The sequence below is a fragment of the Scyliorhinus canicula genome, chromosome 5 (genome assembly GCF_902713615.1).
Source record: "Scyliorhinus canicula chromosome 5, sScyCan1.1, whole genome shotgun sequence".
Taxonomy (NCBI): domain Eukaryota; kingdom Metazoa; phylum Chordata; class Chondrichthyes; order Carcharhiniformes; family Scyliorhinidae; genus Scyliorhinus; species Scyliorhinus canicula.
The window spans coordinates 45,916,852-45,939,046 of NC_052150.1; the positions used below are offsets into that span (position 1 = coordinate 45,916,852).

Genomic DNA, 22,195 nt, shown 5'->3' on the forward strand with positions numbered 1-22,195 from the left:
TACCACCTTCTCTCCTTGTAGCCTGCCCCTAACCATAACATACCTACCCCCCCTTATCTGCCACCACCTCCGATGCCTCAAACAACACATTTTTCCCCACCAGAATCGCCACTCCCCGGTTCCTCACATCCAACCCAGAGTGGAAAACCTGCCCCACAAATCCCTTCCTCAGGCGGACCGGGTCCGCCACCTTCAGGTGGGTCTCCTGAAGCATTGCCACATCTGCCTTTAGCCCCTCCAGGTGAGCCAGTACCCTCGACCACTTCACCGGCCCATTCAACTCTCTCGCATCCCAGGTGACCAACCGGATCAGAGGGCGTCCCGCCCCCCTCCCCCGTTGACTAGCCATAGCCCGTCGACTGCCCGCCCCAGGCCAGCACCCCCTGCCCGACCCAGTCCCCACAGCGACAACACCTCTCCTGTGTCCCCCCAGCCCCCACCAGCTCCTTCCTGACCCTACCAGCAGCAACCCGGTATTCCCCTTTTCCCCCCCAGACTAGGAACCCTCCCAGCCGCGAACCGTCCTCCATTGTACTTCCGTGGGTCAGTTAACTTCTGCTGACCCCGGAAACTCCCGCCAATAACCCGACCCCTCCCAAAGTGGGATCATCCCCCAATCTATCCCTCCTCCAGGCACCGCTCCAGCGCGGGGAAGAACCAGTTAGGGCCCCGCCTCCCCCGTTACCGTCTCCGCCCCCAAGCCCCGCAGCGCGGGAAACCAGAGGAAAGCCCGCACTTTCGCACTGCCCCACCACACCCTTCTGACGCAGCTCCCAAATAACAGCCCCACTCCATACCCCCAACCCGACATAGAATACAACAAACCCCCCCGACCCTCCCCGCAAGATACACAACTCAACCAATGCCCCACAGCTGAAAAAAACATAGCAGAACAACACCCCCATAAATAACCATATCAAAATTGCAAAAGTACAAAAAAAAGAACATAGCAACAGCAGAATCCAGCGCTAAGATATTACAACCGACCCCGCAACACCAAACCCCTAGCTCAAGTCCAGTTTCTCCGTCCGCACAAAGGCCCATGCCTCCTCCGGAGAATCAAAATAATAATGCCGGTCCGAATAAGTTACCCACAGGCTGCAACATTCCGAACTTTATCTTTTGCCTGTAAAGCACCTCCTTCGTCCGATTAAATCCGGACCGCCGCTTAGCCACCTCCGCACTCCAATCCTGGTAGATCCGTACTACCCCATTCTCCCACTTGCTGCTCTTCACCCTCTTGGCCCAGCGCAGCGCACACTCCCGATCACTGAACCGGTGGAACCTCACCAGCACCGCACGCAGGGGTTCATTGTCCTTAGGCCTCCTGGCCAGTACTCTGTGTGCTCCCTCCAGCTCCAAGGGCAGATGGAAAGACCCGGCCCCCACTAGCGAGTTCAGCATTATAGCCACATAGGTTGTCAGGTCCGACCCCTCCAGCCCCTCCACAAGGCCCAAGATCTGCAGGCTTTTCCGCCTCATGCGGTGATAAAGCTCCTCGAAGCGTTCCTGCCACTTCTTGTGGAGTGCCTCGTGCCCCTCCACCTTACTCACGAGGACCACGGCCTCCTCCTCTTGTTCAGTGGCCTGCGTCTGCAACTCCTTGATGGCAGCACCCTGGGTGGTCTGAATCTCCGACAGCCTTCTGTTTGTTTTCTGCAGAGAGCTCAGCACCTCAGCTTTGAAGTCTGTGAAGCAGCGCAGGAGAGCAGCTAGTTGCTCCTGGGCCCACTGTTTCCACTCCTCTGGAGCTCTGCCAGCGGCCATCTTGGATCCCTTCCCCCGTTTTTTCTGGGGAGCTGCTGCTGCTCTTTCACCCTTTCCACTCCGAGTTCGAGTCATGGACTGCGGGGAAAGTCGTTCAGCACACCTTCCCCCACCGGGAGACGTCGAAAAATTTCCGTTTTAGGCTCTAAAAAGAGCCGCAAAGTCCTTTTAAAACGGGAGCTCCCAAATGTGTGGCTTCCTATTTCATCACAGCCACTGGAAACCTACCTCCCTTTTTGAATATTGGAGTGACATTAACTACCCTCCAATCTGCAGGGACTGTTCCAGAGTTTCTAGAATCCTGAAAGATGACCACCAATGCATCCGTTGTTTCCAGAGCCACCTCCTTAAGCACTCTGGGATGCAGATTATCAGGCCCTGGGGCTTTATCCGCCTTCAATCCCATCAATTTTCCCAGCACCATTTCTCTACTAATATTGATCTCCCTCAGTTCTTCCCTCACACTAAACCTTTCATTCTCCAACATTTCTGGTATCTGATTTATGTCGTCTTTTCCGAAGACAGAACCAAAGTATGTTTCTTTGCAATTTCTTTGTCCCTTATTATACATTCCCCTGTTTCTGTCTGTAGGGGGCCTACATATGTCTTTACCATCTCTTTCTCTTTACGTATCTATAGAATCTCTTAGTGTCAGTCTTTATATTCCCTGCAAGTTTACTTTCGTACTGTATTTTCCCCTTAATCAATCCCTTGGTCCTCCTTTGCTGAATTCTAAACCACTACCAATCTTCAGACCTATTATTTTTCTTGTTCAATCTGTATGCTTCTTCCTTAGATCGGATACTCTTTCTAATTTTCTTTGTAAGCCATGGATTGGCCCTCTTAACCATTTTGCTTTTATGCCAGACAGGAATGGACAGTTGCTGCAGTTCCCCCATGTGTTTCTTGGATGTTTGCCATTACCATTCCACTGTCAACCCTTTAAGTAACTCTCCCCTATCGATCGAGGCCAATTTACGTCTCATGGGCATGTTTCGCCGTCCCGCCGTGCCAGATTTCTGGTTCAGCACGCTGTCAGGAGTCTCCGTTTCACCAGCTGGTCAATGGGGTTACCCATTGTGGGGCAGCCCCACGCCGTCGGAAAACCCCCGGGCTCCAGCAAATTGGAGCAGAGAATTCAGCCCCGTATCTTCATAGTTTCCTTTATTAAGATTCAGCACCCTCATCTCCGAATCAACTACTTCACTCTCCATCTTGATAAAAAAATTCTACCATGTTATGTCATCCCCAAGGAGTCTCGCACAGCCAGATTGGCAATGATTTCCTTCTCATTACACCGTATCCAATCTAAGATGGCCTGCTGTCTAGTTGGTTCCTCCACATATTGGTCAAGATAACCATCCCGTATACACTCCAGGAATTCCTCCTCTACGGCATTGTGGCTAATTTGATTTGCCCAATCTATGTGCAGATTAAAATCACCCATGATCACCGATATTCCCTTATTACATGCATCTCTAATTTTGTGTTTAATGCCATTCCCAACATCACCATTGCAGTTTGGGGGTCTATATATGACACCCACTCATTTTTTTTGCCGCTTGGTATTTCTCAACTCTACCCATACAGATTCCACATTGTCAGATATCCTTTCTCACTAATTTCCTCTTTAACCAACAGTGCTACGCCATCACCCTTTCTTTTATGCCCGTCCTTCCTAAATACTCTCCTTTCTCACTAATTTCCTCTTTAACCAACAGCGCTACACCATCACCCTTTCTTTTATGCCTGTCCTTCCTAAATACTGAAAATCCTGGGACATTCCATTCCTATCCCTGGTCACCCTGCAGCCATGTCTCTGTAATCCATGTATCCAAACCCCCCCCCCCCACCCCCCCCCCCCCCCCCCCCCCCCCCCCCCCCCGGTCCAGCCCCTTGAGGCTCAGAGCAATTGCCAGCGGCTCTATAGCTAGCTCTAACAACAGTGGGGAGAGGGGGGAATCCCTGTCTCGTCCCCCAGTGCAGTCTAAAGTAGTCCGATGTTGTCCTATTCGTCTGTATGCGCGCCATAGGAGCCTGATACAACAACCTGACCCAGTCAATAAAGCCCCGCCCAAATTCAAACCGTCCCAGTACCTCCCACAGATATTCCCATTCTACCCAATCAAAAGCTTTCTTTGCGTCCATTGCGACCACTACCTCCACCTCCCTACCTTCCGGGGGCATCATGATCACGTTTAATAGCCTTCTTATATTGGCCACCAACTGCCTACCCTTAACAAACCCCGTCTGGTCCTCCCCAATAACATCCGGAACCGAATCCTGGAGGACAAAATTCTGGCCAGCGGTTTGGCGTCTACATTCAACAAGGATATCGGCCTGTAGGACCCACACAGCTCCGGGTTCTTGTCCCGCTTCAGGATCAGAAAAATTGTGGCCTGTGACATCGTCGGGGGCAGCACTCCTCTCTCCCTTGCCTCATTGAACATCCTCATCAACAACGGTCCCAATATCCCAGAGAACTTTTTATAGAACTCCACTGGGTACCCGTCTGGCCCCGGGGCTTTACCCAACCGCATGGCCTTCAGACCCTCCACTATCTCTTCCAACCCGATCGGGGCCCCCAGCTCTTCTACCAGCTCCCCGTCCACCTTTGGGAAATTTAGTCCCCCTAAGAACTGCCTCATCCCCTCCGGCCCAGGTGGGAGTTCCGACCCATACAGCCTGCTGTAAAAAAACAAAAAATCCCCAAACGCCTTATTCACCCCTGTTGAATCTCCAACCAGGTTCCCATCTCCATCATTTACTTTCCCTATCTCCCTGGCTGCCTCCCTCTTTCTAAGCTGCTGTGCAAGCATTCTGCTGGCCTTCTCTCCATGCTCATAGATCGCCCCCCTCGCCTTTCTCAGCTGCTCCACCACCCTCCCTGAGGTTAACAAGCCAAAAGTGCAAATGTAAACCTTAACTCACTCAGTTCTGCCACTGGTTCCCAAATCAATACAGAAGGCCTGACAGACAGCTTCCACAAAACAAAAAAATTATAAACTTTTTTTTTAAAACAACATGAACATTGCAGCAAAGTTCAAAAGTTCTCAGTCCGCCACCAGTCCTTTCCTTTCCGCGAAGTCCAGCGCGTCCTCAGGCGACTCGAAATACAAGTGCTGTTCCTTGTACGTGACCCAGAGACAGGCCGGATACAACAGTCCGAACTTCACCTTTTTCTTAAAAAGGGTAGACCTGATTTAGTTAAAGCCCGTTCTTCTCCTAGCCACCTCCGCACTCAGATCTTGGTAGATCCGCAGGATACTGTTGTCCCATTTACAGCTCTGTGTCTGCTTGGCCCACTGTAGAATGCGTTCCTTATCCAAGTGGAATCTCACCACCATTGCCCTCGGGGGATCTCCCATTCGCGGCTTCCTCGTGGGTGCTCTGTGAGCTGTCTACCTCCAAGGGTCGGAAAATGCCCCATCCCCCAGCAGCTTCTCAAACATGTCCGCGATGTGTGCTCCAGCGTCCGCTCCTTCAGACCCCTCCGGGAGCCCAACAATTTTCAAGTTCTGCCGGCGGGGCCTATTCTCTAGGTCCTCCACCTTCTCCAGGAGCTTCTTCTGCTGGTCTCTCAGCATCCCCACCTCCAACTCCACCGCAGTTTGAAGTTTCTCCTGCTCAGCCAACGCCTTCTCTGCCTCCAGGAGCGCCTGATCTAGGGTATCCAATCTAAGCTCCAGCCGCTCAATTGACTCTTTTGTCGGGTCCAAGCAGTCTCGTTTCTGCTTAGCGAAGCCTTCCTGAATAACTTGCATCAGCTGCTTCGTTGACCGTTGGGTCGACAAGCTAGAGGTCCGGTCCTCCGCCATGCTATCTCCCGCTGCAGCTTCAGCCCAAGCCTTCTCTGTCTTTCTATTTCTGCCTTTTGTGAGCACTTCTAGTCCTCCTCTCCATGCATTGATGTGGGAATTCAGTATACAGTTTCCTCTGTCATCAATTTTTCAATTCTAGTCCGGTAGAAAATTGAGGAAAAATGTCCAGAAGCCGACATGAGCGGGAGCCACCAAATGTGCGACTTACTCCTTCATAGCCACCACCGGAAGTCCTATAAATTGTATTTGATAATGTACCTTGGGACATCGTATTAAAGATGCTATTGTAGCCACCTGGGTTGGCCACTTCCCAACTTAAAATGGAGATTCACAAAGAACGCAGGGAAAATTGGACAGTATGAGAAAACAAGCAGTTTGCAGAGTTCTTCTGTATATTCAAGTTGCAGAAAGCAGACAGCATTGAAACCAGCAATCTGAATATTAATGAGCGATTCCCAGGCACAATAGCAACAGTTAGGATAATCGAGGTAAAACCAGACTTCTCGGCGCCAGCAGGAGTCCAAGACAAAAGAGGCTAATGAGCACCCAAGGACCGCCCAGCAATCAGGAAACAGCCCCAGTATTGGGGAATTCAAACCGATCGATTGGTACGTGATCCAATCGATTGGAGTCAGGTACGGGGTCCGCCCAAAAGGGCGCGAAGCCCCTGGGGCCTATAAAAGACAGGTCCCAAGTTCAATTTGCTCTCTTGGCAGATTCTCTCGATAAACTTCTCGGCAGGGTAATGCAGCAGACCGAAACAACACTTGACCCTGAACTGCCTTGCAGCTGCACCAACAAGTAAGTGTCCAGTCAACGCACGCTACGAGATAGACGCTCCTGACCCTTAGTCCATACCAGCTGGAAGCCTGCAGTCTCAGGATTAAACAAGAGGCCATTGTTCCCTGAACCAGTGGGTTCCTTTTCCAGAAGATAAGTATTGGCCTGTAGTGGTAGAAGTAGCTTAGTTTTGTAGTATTTATGCATGAGTAGCGATTGACTGTGTATATAATAAATGTGTTTTGATTTGAACCTTACTAACTGGTGTATTGAGTTATTGATCAGCACTTGGACTTGAACCTCGTGGGGTATCATAAAGATACCTGGCGACTCTAGAGCAAGGTAATAAAACGGAGCCAATTGAGTGTAAAGCACACTCACCAAAACGAGCAACACTATATAAATGCCACCTGTTTTCAAACTTTCCATTGAGGTATTCTTAAGCTGATAAAAGACTTCTCAAAATAGGAACACAGGAGCATTTTTTATATGCTGTTTATTTTGTTTTAAAAATAACTCCGGTTTGAAAAGACTACAAAGGCACACCATTGAGAAAGTTGGATAATGTTACTTGCTGCCTAGTCAGCTTATTAATACGCACACTTTTTCCTGACCTTTATGCTGTTACCAGTCCACTGGTGTTTCCTAACTTCTACCTTTGCCAATTGTTTTTACACACAGTTCACTTTACATTCTCTGTCTTTGAACCTGGGACATTCAGGTCAGCAAGATTCAGTCATTTATCAAATTAAGTCACTGACCCAACTAAGTTCTACATTTAAAAACATTACATGTTGATCCATTATATGGGAGCTGAAACAGTAGTCTTCGATCAAGTATTTTATCCATTTAAACTGGGTGTTTTATGTTTTGTAGATTGTTGCAGAAATACCTGGACATGGTTCTAAAGGGGAGGAAAGAAATCCGTATTTTTATCCCACTGTGTGGAAAGTCGTTAGATATAAAATGGTAAGTAAATTCCTTGTTTTTCAAATTGGTCATTTTGAAGTATTTGCTTAAAATGCTGAAAAAACACAGTTGCTGTCTGACTACAGAGGAGACAAAAACAGTTATAACTTCAGAGTAGTGGCCTTACATCGGTTCTGGGACATATTGGAGATGGAGCAAGTTTTAAGCAAATTAGGGGAGGCAACGGTATAGTGGTTTTGTCACTTGAATAGCCCGGGCTTAATGCTCTAGGGACCCTAGTTCAAATCCCAACCAGAGCAGGTGGCGAAATTTGAAATCAAATATGACCATGAAACCATTGTTAATGGTCGTTTAAAAAACTCTAATGTCCTTTAGGGAAGGAAATCTGTGATCCTTACTGGTCTGACCTGCATGCAACTCCAGATCCACAGCAAATGTGACTTAACCCTGAAAGTGTGAGGTGATGCATTTTGGAAGGATGAACAAGGCACGGGATTACACAATGAATGGTAGGACGCTAGGAAGTACAGAGGATCAGAGGGACCTTTGAGTGCATGTCCATTGATGCCTGAAGACAGCAAGAAAACTAGTTAGGTTGGTTAAAAAGATATATGAGATATGTGCCTTTATTAGCCAATGCATAGAATATAAGGGAGATTATGATGGAGCTGTATAAAACACTCTTTAGGCCACTGCTATTGTGCAATCTGTTCGCCACACTATAGGAAGGTTGTGATGGAAAGAATGCAGAGGAAATTCACCAGGATATTGCCTGAGCTGGAGCATTTCAGCAATGAAAAGAGGTTGGCCGGAGGGGGGGGTCCTCAGATTAGAGAAGGCTGAAGGAAGGCTGATTGAGATGTAAAAAACGATCAGGGACATAAATACGATATGTAGGGGGTCAATAACTAGGGGGCATAGATTTACGGTAAGGATATTTCGAGGGGATTTGAGGAAAACTCTTTACACCAAGAGAATCTGGAACTCACTGCTTTGAAAGGGTGGTAGAGGTGAGAACCCTCAACATTTAGGAAGCATTTTGATCACCATAGCAAACAAGGCAACTGACCAAGTGCTGTAAAATGGGGTTAGAATCGAAAGGTGCTTGATGGGCCGATGGGCTTCTATTTGTTCTGCAAAACTCTTAAATGCCCTCTGTAATGGCCCAGCAAGCCATTCAGTTCAAGGACAATTAAGGATGGGCAACAATTGCTAGTCTAGCCAGCTATGCTTACATCACATGAATTAATTTTTTTTAAATGCAAGGCAAAAGGGGTGGTGCCAGATACAAGTTTGCAGGCGACACTAATTTATGAAGCATGGTAAATTATGTAAATGAAAGCAAGAAGTTACAGGGGGATGTCGACAGATTGAGTGAATGAGTGGGCAGAACTGTGACAAATGGAGTTCAGTGCGAGGTCATCCAGTGTGGATCCAAGAAAGACAAATCAGAATATTTTCTTAAAAATAGAAAATGCTGGCAAGTCTTGCAGCATCTATAGAGTGCAATCAAGTGACTGTTTCAAGTCATCCAATCCTCACAGAGCAGAAGGAGACCATTCGGCCCATCGAATCTGCACCAACCCTTCGAATGAGCACTCTGCCCATATACAAGTGTCCACCCCTACCTATCCTCATAATCCCATAACCGAACCTGCACATCCCTGGAAATTAGAGGGTAAATTAGCATTGCCATTCCACCTAACCCGCACGACTTTGGACTGTGGGAGGAAACTGGAGCTCCCGGAGGAAACCCACGCAGACACGTGGAGAACGTACAAACTCCATACAGTTGGGTCCTCTTGAATATTTTCTTAGTAGCAAGAGATGAGAAACCGCAGGGGAGCACATGGATTTTGGCTGTCCAACACACAATAAGCAACAGCAATAAGTTTAATTTATGTGGTGTATTTAACAAATTGCTTCACAGGCGTGTTATAAAAAACAAATTGGCAGGAGACAGAAAATTAGATAATAAAGCATGTGAACAAAAGCTTGATCAAAGAGGTAAGTTTCAAGGAGGAAAATTAAGTAAAGAGCTGTAGAGATTTGGGAAGGAAACCCCAGTGTTTTAGACCTTGGTATCTGAACATACAAACATATGAATTAGAGGCCACTTGACCCCTCTCTACCATAATCCTCAACCACATATTCCTGCCCACCTCCGATAACTTTTCACCCCCTTGCTCATCAAGAATCTTATCATGCTCTGCCTTAATAGAATCCAAAGACTCCGTTTCCACCACCTTTCAAGGAAGAGTTTGAGACTCACGACCCTCTGAGAAAAAAGGTTTCTCCTCCTCTCCATTTTAAATGAGTGAATGACCCCCAGTTCTAGTTCCTCTGTCAAAAGGAAACATCCTCTCCATATCCACCCAGTTAATATCCCTCAGGATCTTAGAGGCTGGTTTAGCACAGTGGGCTAAATAGCTGACTTGTAATGCAGAACAATGCCAGCAGCGCGGGTTCAATTCCCGTGCCAGCCTCCCCGAACAGGCGCCGGAATGTGGCGGAACGGGGCTTTTCACAGTAACTTAATTGAAGCCTACTCGTGACAATAAGCGATTATTATTATTATATTGGAAATTTTGATCTTTTTCAACTCTAGTAGATGGAAACCTAACCTTTCCAATGTTTCCTCATAAGACAACCCACTCATTATTGGTATTAGCCTAGAATACTTTCTCTGAATTGTTTAATGCAACTATATCTTTCCTTTGATAAGTACTGTACGCAATACTCCAGATGTGATCTCACCAATGCCCTGTACAACTGTAGCATAACCTCCCTCCCTTTGAAATCAATTCCACTCACGAAGTAGATCATTCTATTCGCTTTTGTGCCCTAGGGCAACAGATCCTAGAGCTCTGTAACCTCTCACTACCTGCCAAAATGGACAATTTCACATCTGCCACATAAAAAGTTGAGGCCCCAGCACTGATCCTTGTAGCACATCACACATACTGCCAAACAGAAAAACACCCATTTATGTCAACCCTGTTTCCTGTTCGCTAACCAATCTTCAATCCATGTCACAGTTACCCTCTACACCATAATCTTTTATTTTCCGCAATAGCCTTTGTTGTGGCACCTTATCAAGTGCCTTCTGGAAATCTAAATACAGTACACCATCAGTTGTCCTTTATCCGCAACACTTGGCATGGTAGCACAGTGGCTAGCACTATTGCTTCACAGTGCCAGGGTCCCAGGTTCGATTCCTGGCTTGAGTCACTGTCTGTGCGGGGTCTGCACGTTCTCCCTGTGTCTGTGTGCGTTTCCTCTGGTGCTCCGGTTTCCTCCCACAAGTCTCAAAAGCCGTGCTGTTGGGTAATTTGGACATTCTGAATTCTCCCTCTGTGTTAAGGAATGTGGTGACTAGGGGCTTTTCATAATAACCTCATTGCAGTGTTAAAGTAAGCCTACTTGTGACAATAAAAATTATTATTACTTGACTCCTTCAAAGAATTCCAATAAATTAGTTAAACATGATTTCAGTTACACAAAACCACTCTGCCTGAATGCCTTGATTTTTTTCCAAGTGTCCTGGTGTAATATCTTGTTTTATATAAATTTAGAGTACCCAATTCATTTTTTCCAATTAAGGGGCAATTTAACGTGGCCAATCCACTTACGCTGCACATCTTTGGGTTGTGGGGGCGGTACCCAGGCAAACACAGGGAGAATGTGAAAACTCCACACGGAGAGTGACCCAGAGCTAGGATCGAACCTAGGATCTTGGCACCATGAGACAGCAGTGCTAACCACTGCAACACCCTGCCAACTTGGCCACGCTAAATTGCCCCTTAATTGGAAAAAATGAATTGGGTACTCTAAATTTTTTTTATTGAAAAAAATTTACCATTCAACTTGATGAGACAATTGACAATGGTAGTGCAGTTCTACTATTACTTTATATTTGGTATATTTTGTTATTTTCTGTTACCTCGGCCGATGTAATCAACACCGTCGCGTTCACCAGGGCCATCATTTCTCCACCAGCTCCTTCATCGCAGCCATCATTTCCTTCCGCATCACCTCCCAAGTGTTTGCCGAACTGTCTCTCCAGCCATCACCTCGGTCAAAGCCTCTATTGTGAAGCCCCACCTAGCGATCCAGCCTCCACTATCTTTCCTGATGCCGGGCTGACCCGTTCATTCAACACCCCTTTCAGAATTGTAACCTTTAATTTATATTGCATCTCCACATTCGTTCTCCCAAAATAAATCTCCACACTTCTATGCATTATATTTTATCTGCCATTTTGTCCATTCCACCAATCTGTCTGTCTTTTTGAAGTTTACACCATCTGCCTCACAGTTCACAATACTTCACAAGTTTTGTATCATGCACAAATTAGTGTCTCGGTATCGATATACATCAGGAAGAGCAGGCATCCTAACACTGACCGCTGGGGAACTCACTATAAAAACTTTCCTCCAGTCCCAATACTCTACTCTTATTTCCTATCACAAAGGCACTTTTGTATCCATGTTACTACTGTCCATTTTAGCCCATAGATCTTTGCTCAAGTTTTTATGGCGACTATATCAAAGGTCGTTTGGAAATCCATGTACACCACATTCACAACATTACTCTGATCAACCCTGTCTGATAACTCATCAGAAAACTCAGGCAAGTTAGTTGAACACCTTTGGCATAGTAACATTTCCTAAAGTATTTCATAGGAGCATTGTCAAATGTAGTTTGACACCAAGCCCCAAGGAATTGATAGAAATTATGGGTTTGAAATAATAGCAGTAGCCAAAACAGAAGTGCAAATGAATAGAAGAAAATACAGTTCTGCAGTCCTTTGATTTGATTTATTATTGTCATATGTATTAGTATACAGTGAAAAGTATTGTTTCTTGTATGCTATACAGACAACACATACTGTACATAGGGAAGAAAGGAGAGACTACAGAATGTAATGTTACAGTCATAGCTAGGGTGTAGAGAAAAGATCAACGTAATACGAGGTGGGTCCATTCAAAAGTCTGATGGCAGCAGGGAAGAAGCTGTTCTTGAGTCAAACATGACCTCAAACTTGTGTATCTTTTTCCTGACGGAAGACGGTGGAACAGAGTATGTCCGGGGTACGTGGGGTCCTGAATTATGCTGGCTGTCTTTCCTCGGCAGCAGGAATTGTAGACCGAGTCAATGGATGGGAGGCTGGTTTGCGTGATGAATTGGGCTATATTCATGACCTTTTGTAGTTTCCTGCGGTCTTGGGCAGAGCAGGATCCATACCAAGCTGTGATACAACCAGAAAGAATGCTTTCTATGGTGCATCTGTAAAAGATGGTGAGAGTCATAACTGACATGCCAAATTTCCTTAGACTTCTGAGAAAATAGAGTCGTTAGTGGGCTTTCTTAACTATAGAGTCCGCATGAGGGGACCAGACAGGTTGTTGCTGATCTGGACACCTAAAAACTTGAAGCTCTCGACCCTTTCTACTTTGTTCCCTTTGATGTAGACAGGAGCATGTTCTCCACAACGCTTCCTGAAGTCGATGACAATCTCCTTTGTTTTCTCGACATTGAGAGAGAGATTATTGTTGTCGCACCAGTTCACCAGATTCTCTATCTCATTCCTGTACTATGTCTCATCATTGTTTGAGATCTGACCCACTACGGTGATGTCATCAGCAAATTTGAAAATCGAATTGGCGGGGAACTTGGCCACACAGTCATAGGTGTATATGGAGTAAAGTAGGGGGCTGAGGACACAGCCTTGTGGGGCACCGCTGTTGAGGATGATAGAAATAGAGCAAGATAGATGATAGAGGGAGATTATGAACAGCCAAGACAGTTCTTTCCAAACTATTTTCCAACATAACTCAATTTTACCATTTGAAAATTAACATGCCCTCAAAAGCCAACATAAACAAAACAGCACAGCAACATTAATTATGTAATTAGAGTACTTTGTAAACATATTTTAGGTACTCTCCTGTTCATTGCTTTATCTGAGGCACTCCAGCCCATAGAATTTGTCCAGGGGGCCACAGATATTATTTACAACTTATCTACAGCAGCATCACACCTAAGTTTCCCTAGAGGTCATCTTGACTTCAACTTGACATCATTAATTTTAATGTGAGGCAAGTTAAATAAACTTCTAATTTTCTACTGAGGATTTCAAATGGCGAAGTAATATTTACAGGTCCGGAGGCTTCAGTTTTGCAGTGATTTCTGCAGCACACAATGCAGCTTTATTGAATTTAATTCACAGGATAAGTAACTCACTTGAATGTGGAGCCACACCTCAATTTGGGGAAACTGGTCAATGGAAATGGTTCTGAACAAGCATAGAACATGACATGCAACAGGGACAGGTCACTGAGATTTTAGCCAGGTTTTCCATGTTCTCCGATGACAGAACCTTTGGTGAAACCCCTCATCTCCATGGCCAATACAGCTAATCTGCACATTTTGGGACTTGGAAATAAACTCTTCTTCCTAATTCAGACACAAAGATCAATAAGTCAATGGTAGCCAGCAGGGAGTTTGACAGCCTCTGCCTGTGTGTGGCAGAAACCCTGCAGGCAATGTTTTTAAATGGTCTGGAGAAGACAAAAATAAAGTCTGCAATTGAGAGATGAAGACATCACCTGGGCCTCTGTGTGGGGCATAATCTTGGATGAGGGGAAGCTTGTGATGCCAATTGCTATTTGTCACCCCAATTTTGGCCCCCCAGTTTTGGAACCACTGGTTAAAAATGAGGTGTGTTCTTTTTCTTCCTTTTGAGTTACAAGATTCCGTTATTTGAGCAGATAATGAATTAGTGACCCTCGTTATACCATTGAAGTGGATTAACTGACCGCTATTTTGTTGCTGTTTGTGGAACCTTGCTGTGTGCCACATGCCTGCTGCATTTTCCTACATTACATCTGTGCCTGCATTTCCCAAAATACTACACTGATTATAAAATGGAGGACAATATATATGTGTGTGTGTATATATATGTTTTTGTTGCCTTGGCTATAAAAGGGTCATGCCTCTTTATTCTATTAATTTTCTGTAGGCTTGCTGAACAGGGACACACTGTTGTTGGTGTTGAAGTATCTAAAATAGCAATAAAAGAATTCTTTGCAGAACAGAATTTGTCCTACACCCAGGGGTGTGTTCCAGGAATACCAGGTGCAGAAGTATTTACGGTAAGATAATGTCAAATGTTTTGTTTCTACTGTCAGGAGTCCTTTTTTTAAAAAAAAAACAAGCGGGAATAATATGAATTTACAATGGTGTTTCTGAATTTTTAAAACTCTGCATGAAACTGATCACAGCCACAAGCCTGTATTTTGAAAATATGGATATCAAGTTGCAAGCATTTAGTAAATGCATTTATTGTGCAAACTAAATGTTAAAATTTTAATGTTAAAATCCTGATCCTGGAGAAATTTGAGTATTTCATTGAATGTCTTTAACTAAACTAGAGTTAGGGTAAAAAGTTGTCATTCTGTCAGAAAGTTTGCCTCAGAGTAAGATTACTAAGTTTGTGATTACTACCAGTGATAATGTTTAGAACATAGAACAGTACAGCACAGAACAGGCCCTTCGGCCCTCAATGTTGTGCCGAGCCATGATCACCCTACTCAAACCCACGTATCCACCCTATACCCGTAACCCAACAACCCCCCCCCCCTTAACCTTACTTTTTTATTAGGACACTACGGGCAATTTAGCATGGCCAATCCACCTAACCCGCACATCTTTGGACTGTGGGAGGAAACCGGAGCACCCGGAGGAAACCCACGCACACAGGGGGAGGACGTGCAGACTCCACACAGACAGTGACCCAGCCGGGAATCGAACCTGGGACCCTGGAGCTGTGAAGCATTTATGCTAACCACCATGCTACCCTGCTGCCCCTAAATTCTGCTTTATTAAGTTGTTGTACCTGTGGCAACAAAATAACTATTAGGATGCAAATTACATTTGACCAAGCCACATATTTACCCCAGAACAGTACTAAATTTCTACATTTCATCTTTTATCTAAACTTACCCCATGGTAAGATTATTAGCTTTTGCACTTCTAGTTTAATTCAAGACATTCAGTGAAACACTTAATTTCTCTGAGATCAGCCTTTATTAGCAACACTTAATTTGTATAGTAATTGTACAAAGTTTAGAAACTAATCATTGCATTAGGGATTCCACAAAGGAACACTTGCTATAATTGACCACTGCCTTTTTCAGATGTAATGTGTTTATAATCCCTGTAGAGGCCAATAACTTTTCAAACAGAAATGTATTCCCCAGGGACGTATGCAAAGAGGCACACAATTTCATGTTTTAAAACCTTTCCTGTAACAAACAAACTAAAAGCAACATTAATTAAACATTATTTCGGAGCTAGTTAACATACTAAACCACTGCAAAGATACCTCCTATTAATCAATCAACACAACTAAAAACCCAGTGTCATGATTAAACGTCACGCCATACTCTCATCACATATGTAACCTTCTGATAAAATCCCAAATCCCAGCAATTCAACAGGCTCTCTCCTCCCTGTCCCACCAGCTTGGGTCCTTTAATCTCCCTTTAAAAGTCCCTTCTCTCAATCCTCCTGAGTATAATCAATTTGACTTCCAGCAGCAAAGCACCCTCTGTTGATTCATGAGTCCTTAAATCTCCACAGTTCCCATCTCTTCAACCAGATAATCTGTTGTCACCACCATTTTACTTGGTAGTTAACACAAAAATCAGTCTCCTTTTGCTCACTGTTTTGAGTCTTCTCCCCCAGGTCTCAGTGTCTCACTGAAACTATGAGCCTGTGTTCAACAAGACCCTTTTCAATCAAGGTGTGAAAATTAGCACTTTGTGTTTCTCAGAGTTCCAACCTGAGCCCAACATTCTGCCTTACCTTAAATTAAAAGAGGCAGTTTAAAACAAAACCATCTTTGGACAAACTTTACAGTCACGCAAAACACCTGCAGAATTTAGAGGTAAATACAAGTAGAAATGAATCTTCCTGTGTCGGTTATGTGCTGAGCGGATGCACATCAGGTGGCTGTCTTCCAGACCAGAACCAAATAGGCACTTTTAGGCAAATGTAAAAAAAAATAGAGTACCCAGTTATTTTTTCCAATTAAGGGGCAATTTAGCATGGCCAATCCACCTATCCTGCACACCTTTTGGTTGTGGGGGTGAGACCCATGCTGACACAGGGAGAATGTGCAAACTCTACACGGACAGTGACCCGGAGCCGGGATCGAACCCTGGTCCTCAGCACTGTGAGGCAGCAGTGCTAAGGTCTGTTTATATCAAGGGGATATTTAGTGCCATGAGGTCACTTTTATAATTGAAACATATATTTTACACAAGTGTTTCAATTTAGAGTCTACATGTTTTTACATTAAACATACATATATATAGAATAGAGCGAATAGAGCAGGCAAATCTTTTGATTTTGCTTTCATTCTAAATTTAACTTTTATGACATTTCATATTGCATCAGATCTTCTAATAAAAGGGAAGCACAAACCACGCAATGTCATTTTTTTGACAGCGGCATTGTAAGGTTGTTTTACTGTGAACATCTTGTGGCAAAGCGTAATGGACAGTAAAGAGAAATGACCACAATTAGTTAGCTCTTTTGTTTTCACAATTAGGAAGTTTAAAAAAAATGTTTCTCCCAACATCAGCAAAATCTGTAGCCAGGACTAATTTATATTGTACTTGTGCTAATATTCTAGTTTTTCCACTTCGGTTTGACACTTGAAAAGGTGCTGACTTATTTGGCTTTAGCTTTTAGGATTTAATGAATAACAGTGATCCAGAGTTTAGGATCTGGATCAGAATTCCTGTTTCTGAACCTGCTCAGACTTATTTGGCTTTAGCTTTTTAGGATTTAATGACGAACAGTGGTCCAGAGTTTCTGATCTGGATCAGAATTCCTGTTTCTGACCTGGATCAAACAAAAATTTACCAATTTTCCTATGATTTTTGGGGCCCATCTTCCAATGGAGGACCCTTCCAAACACATGTAGTGCAGCAATCCTCACAGGGAGCAGGAGAGAATAATCATGGAAACGACATCCCCTTTTTGGGGCATTAGCTGCCATATTTCAGTCAGTAGAGCATTTACTAATACCAAAATCACATCAAGAAGCTATGGAGGGGCAGCACGGTGGCACAGTGGTTAGCATTGCTGCCTACAGTGCTGAGGACCCGGGTTCAAATTCCGGCCCAGGGTCACTGTCCGTGTGGAGTTTGCCCATTCTCCCCATGTTTGCGTGAGTTTCGCCCCCACAACCCAAAGATGTGCAGGTTAGGTGAATTGGCCACGCTAAATTGCCCCTTAATTGGAAAAAATAATTGGATACTATGGAGAGAAGTGTGTAAAGTGTGCAGGGTGAGGGGGAAGGTTGGCAAGTGAGTGGATGAGAGGGTAGGGTGACAGATGGGTATGGGGCTATGGGGTCATGTGTGTAGTTGGTGGTCAGGGGCTCGGCTAGTCAGATTGTGTAAGTGGTAGTCAGGTTGTTGGTGGGACAAGTGTTGGTAGTCCATGGGCCCAGTGGGAAGACTCGGGTCAGTTGTGTGGTTACCCAGGAATTGGAAATGGTTTTACATATTTCTAACATTTCCGGAGTACCTATTCAGATAAGTAAGTCAGAACCTCAAAGTCTCCGACTCTAATAATTCAGAGTTGGAGATTTTTTGGTGGTTTCTAGACACGCAGGAATTGCCCATTGGAAGTCCAAACTTCTCAGGTATTTCCTGCATAATCAGTGCATTGGAAATTCCTGAGGAGTCCTGGAGTGCGTTTTGGGGGTAATTCCGGGGAACAACCAATCGGAGATCGGAGGTTCAGGCCTCATGACTAGATAACAATTACAACTTAACATTTTGGCATCACCTTACTAGAGGCAATGTTTTTGTTTCAATAATGTTATGATACATTTTATAATCTTCATTTTGTTTCAAATTCACTTTGTGTTTTTCTGTAGCAAAAAGTCTCAATATATCGTGAATATATATTTTTAATTCACTGTGCACCATCAGGTTTGTTTTATCGTTTCTTCTGGAGGGTTATACAGTTTTTAGTAGTATTGGAACATTTCAAATTGAAAACTGACACAACTGGCTCCCCTACCATACTTACAGTCCCCCACCCCTCTCCCCTGCAGGGATTCAGGTGGTAAAAATAAGTCGGGAGCAAGACCATCCCATTGTAACAAAGTGAAAGATTTATTAATGGCTGGAATTAATCAGTCATTAACAAAGCTCAACAGGTTACACTTCCCATGCAAAAAAAACAAGATTTGGTTTCATAGAATCCCTACAGTGCAGAAGGCCATTCAGCCAATAGAGTCTGCACCCACCCTCGAAAGAGCACTATACCAAGGCCCACTCCCCTGCCGCTGTAGCCCCACCCAACCTATACGTTTTTGGACTGTGGGAAGAAACCAAAGCACCCAGAGGAAACCCATGCAGACATGGGGAGAACATGCAACCTTCACACAGGTACATGGCTGGAATCAAACCCTTGTCCCTGACGCTATGAAGAGCAGTACAAACCACTGTGCCACCATGCCTCCCTTGTCTTGTGGACGTCCGTAGTTTTCTCAAATTCTGCAGTCAGCTTAGACTTTTGTAGTTCTCTAATCCCAGGTATCGAAACTGTTCCCTTTGGATCTATCTTCTAACCACTACAATGAACAATGTTTTAACTTCCTTCTTATACCCTAAACCAACATTTTCCAAACTGGGTTCTGCGGGACTCAGCTAAGAGTTCACAATAAATCTGGACATTTTGAATTTTTTAAAAAGCTGGCAAAATCTAAGGCAGGTATTTTGTTTTGTTGGCAAGTCAGCCTAAGAGCAGCCAATGAACTGAGAAGTCCACATCTGATTGGACAAGCTGGAAAAAATTTGATTTAAACTCTCTAAATTTAAGAACAATGAGCTGAGATGGACCGGAAGCCAAGAGGGGCCGGGGGTGCTTGAGAGAGAGAGTGAGAGCGGGGCCAGGGCCAGAGAGGGGTTAAGGCTGATGCTGTGGGGGCCCAAGAGACACCGAGAGGGGCTGGGGCCATGAGGTAATCAAGAAATGTCAAGAGTGGCTTTTTTAAAATTCCATCACGGGATGTGGGCCTTACTGCTGGGCTAGCATTTATTGGCCATCCCGGAGGGCATTTAAGAGTCAACTGCATTGCTGTGGATCTGGAGTCACTGTTGATTTGGAGTCACATGTAGACCAGGGCAGGTAAGAATGAAAGTTCCCTAAAGGACATTAGTGAACCAGATTTTTTTTACGACAATCAGCAATGATTTCATGGAGATCACATAGACTTAATTCCAGAATTTTATTGATTTTAAATTCCATCTGCCCTGGTGGGATTCAAACCCAGGTCCTCGGAGCATTACCCTAGGTCTCTGGATTACTGGTCCAGCGACAATACCAATACTCCACTGTCTTACCGTGGAGGCCGAGAGACATTTATTAGATGTGTGTGTGTCTGCGAGAGAAAGGGTTGAGTGTGTGCGAGACAAAGGGTTGAGTGTGTGCGTGAGAGAGGGGTGAATGTGCGTGAGAGAGGGGTGAGTGCGCGCGAGAGAGGGGTGAGTGTGCGCGCGAGAGAGGGGTGAGTGTGCGCGCGAGAGAGGGGTGAGTGTGCGCGCGAGAGAGGGGTGAGTGTGCGCGCGAGAGAGGGGTGAGTGTGCGCGCGAGAGAAGGGTGAGTGTGCGCGCGAGAGAGGGGTGTGTGCGCGCGCGAGAGAGGGGTGAGTGTGCGCGCGAGAGAGGGGTGAGTGTGCGCGCGAGGGAGGGGTGAGTGCGCGCGAGAGAGGGGTGAGTGCGCGTGAAAGAGGGGTGAGTGTGCGCGCGAGAGGAGTGAGTGTGTGCGCGAGAGGGGTGAGTGTGCGCGCGAGAGAGGGGTGAGTGTGCGCGCGTGAGAGGGGTGAGTGTGCACGCGAGAGAGGGGTGAGTGCGCGCGAGAGAGGGGTGAGTGTGCGCGCGAGAGAGGGGTGAGTGTGCGCGCGAGAGAGGGGTGAGTGTGCGCGCGAGAGAGGGGTGAGTGTGTGCGCGAGAGAGGGGTGAGTGTGCGCGTGAAAGAGGGGTGAGTGTGTGCGCGAGAGAGGGGTGAGTGTGCGCGAGAGAAGGGTGAGTGTGTGCGCGAGAGAGGGGTGAGTGTGCGCGTGAAAGAGGGGTGAGTGTGTGCGCGAGAGAGGGGTGAGTGTGCGCGAGAGAAGGGTGAGTGTGTGCGCGAGAGAGGGGTGAGTGTGTGCGCGAGAGACGGATGAGTGCGTGCGCGAGAGAGGAGTGTGTGCGCAAGAGAGAGGTGAGTGCGTGCGCGAGAGAGGGGGCGAGTGCGCGCCTGTGAGAGAGGGGCGAGTGTGCACGCGTGTGAGAGGGGGGGGCGAGCGCGTGTGAGACGGGGGGGCGAGTGTGCCGCGGGTGTGAGAGGGGGGCGAGTGCGCCGCGGGTATGAGAGGGGGGCGAGGGGACGCGTGAGAAGGGGGCGGGTACGTGCGTGCGTGGGAGAGGGGGTCGAGTGTGTGCGCGCGTGGGAGAGGGGGGCGAGTGCGTGCGCGCGTGGGAGAGGGCGGCGAGTGCGTGCGCGCGTGGGAGAGGGGGGCGAGTGTGAGAGAGGGGGCGTTTGCGAGTGTGTGACGGATGTGTGTGAAGGCATGGGAGAGGGGCGAGTATGCGCGTGAGAGAGGGGCGAGTTTGCGAGTGTGAAACAAGGCAACTGTGCGCACGCACACGTGAGAGAGAGGGTGCTACCATGCCGCCCAATTGTCCAACCAATTGGCCAGTTACCAGAGCATGTAATTGATTTTCAATTGCTTACTCCAATCTGATGTTCCTTTCGGGAAGGGCAGTGGCATTGTCTCTGGACTTGTAAATCAGAGACCAGGATAATGCCCTGGGGATACAGGTTTGAATCTCACACTGCAGATGGTGAGGGGTGAGTGTGCGCGCGAGAGAGGGGTGAGTGTGCGCGCGAGAGAGGGGTGAGTGTGCGCGCGAGAGAGGGGTGAGTGTGCGCGCGAGAGAGGGGTGAGTGTGCGCGCGAGAGAGGGGTGAGTGTGCGCGCGAGAGAGGGGTGAGTGTGTGCGCCTGAGAGAGGGGTGAGTGTGCACGCGAGAGAGGGGTGAGTGTGCGTGCGAGAGAGGGGTGAGTGTGCGCGTGAGAGAGGTGAGTGTGCGCACGAGAGAGGGTTGAGTGCGCGCGAGAGAGGGTTGAGTGCGCGCGAGAGAGGGGTGAGTGTGCGCGCGAAAGAGGGGTTAGTGTGCGCGCGAGAGAGGGGTGAGTGTGCGCGTGTGAGAGGGATGAGTGTGCGTGAGAGGGGTGAGTGTGTGCGTGAGAGAAGAGTGAGTGCGCGTGAGAGAGGGGTGAGTGTGTGCGCGAGAGAGGATTGAGCGCGTGTGAGAGAGGGGTGAGTGTGTGCGTGAGAGGGGTGAGTGTGTGCGTGAGAGAGGGGTGAGTGCGTGTGAGAGAGGGGTGAGTGTGCGCGAGAGAGGGGTGAGTGTGCGCGAGAGAAGGGTGAGTGCGTGCGCGAGAGAGGGGGCGAGTGTGCACGCGTGTGAGAGGGAGGGGCGAGTGCGCGCGTGTGAGGGGGGCGAGTGCGCACGTGTGAGAGGGGCGAGTGCGCCGCGGGTGTGAGAGGGGGCGAGTGCGCCGCGGGTGTGAGAGGGGGTCAAGTGGACGCGTGAGAAGGGGGCGGGTACGTGCGTGGGAGAGGGGGTCGAGTGTGTGCGCGCATGGGAGAGGGGGCGAGTGCTTGCGCGCGTGGGAGAGGGCGGCGAGTGCGTGCGCGCGTGGGAGAGGGGGGTGAGTGTGAGAGAGGGGGCGTTTGCGAGTGTGTGACGGATGTGTGCGAAGGCATGGGAGAGGGGCGAGTATGCGCGTGAGAGAGGGGCGAGTTTGCGAGTGTGAAAC

The 22,195-nt window shown here is 47.0% G+C and overlaps 1 protein-coding gene across 3 annotated transcripts in view; it reads left to right on the forward strand.

Annotated features, from left to right (window-relative positions):
- Positions 1-22,195, forward strand: part of LOC119965946 (probable thiopurine S-methyltransferase) — a 106,303-nt gene that overhangs the window by 20,283 nt on the left and 63,825 nt on the right. For all 3 annotated transcript variants that reach the window (XM_038796982.1, XM_038796981.1, XM_038796983.1), the window contains exons 3-4: positions 7,245-7,337; positions 14,323-14,455. In XM_038796982.1, the coding sequence (XP_038652910.1) occupies positions 7,245-7,337; positions 14,323-14,455 (226 nt within the window). The remainder of the gene's footprint in view (positions 1-7,244; positions 7,338-14,322; positions 14,456-22,195) is intronic.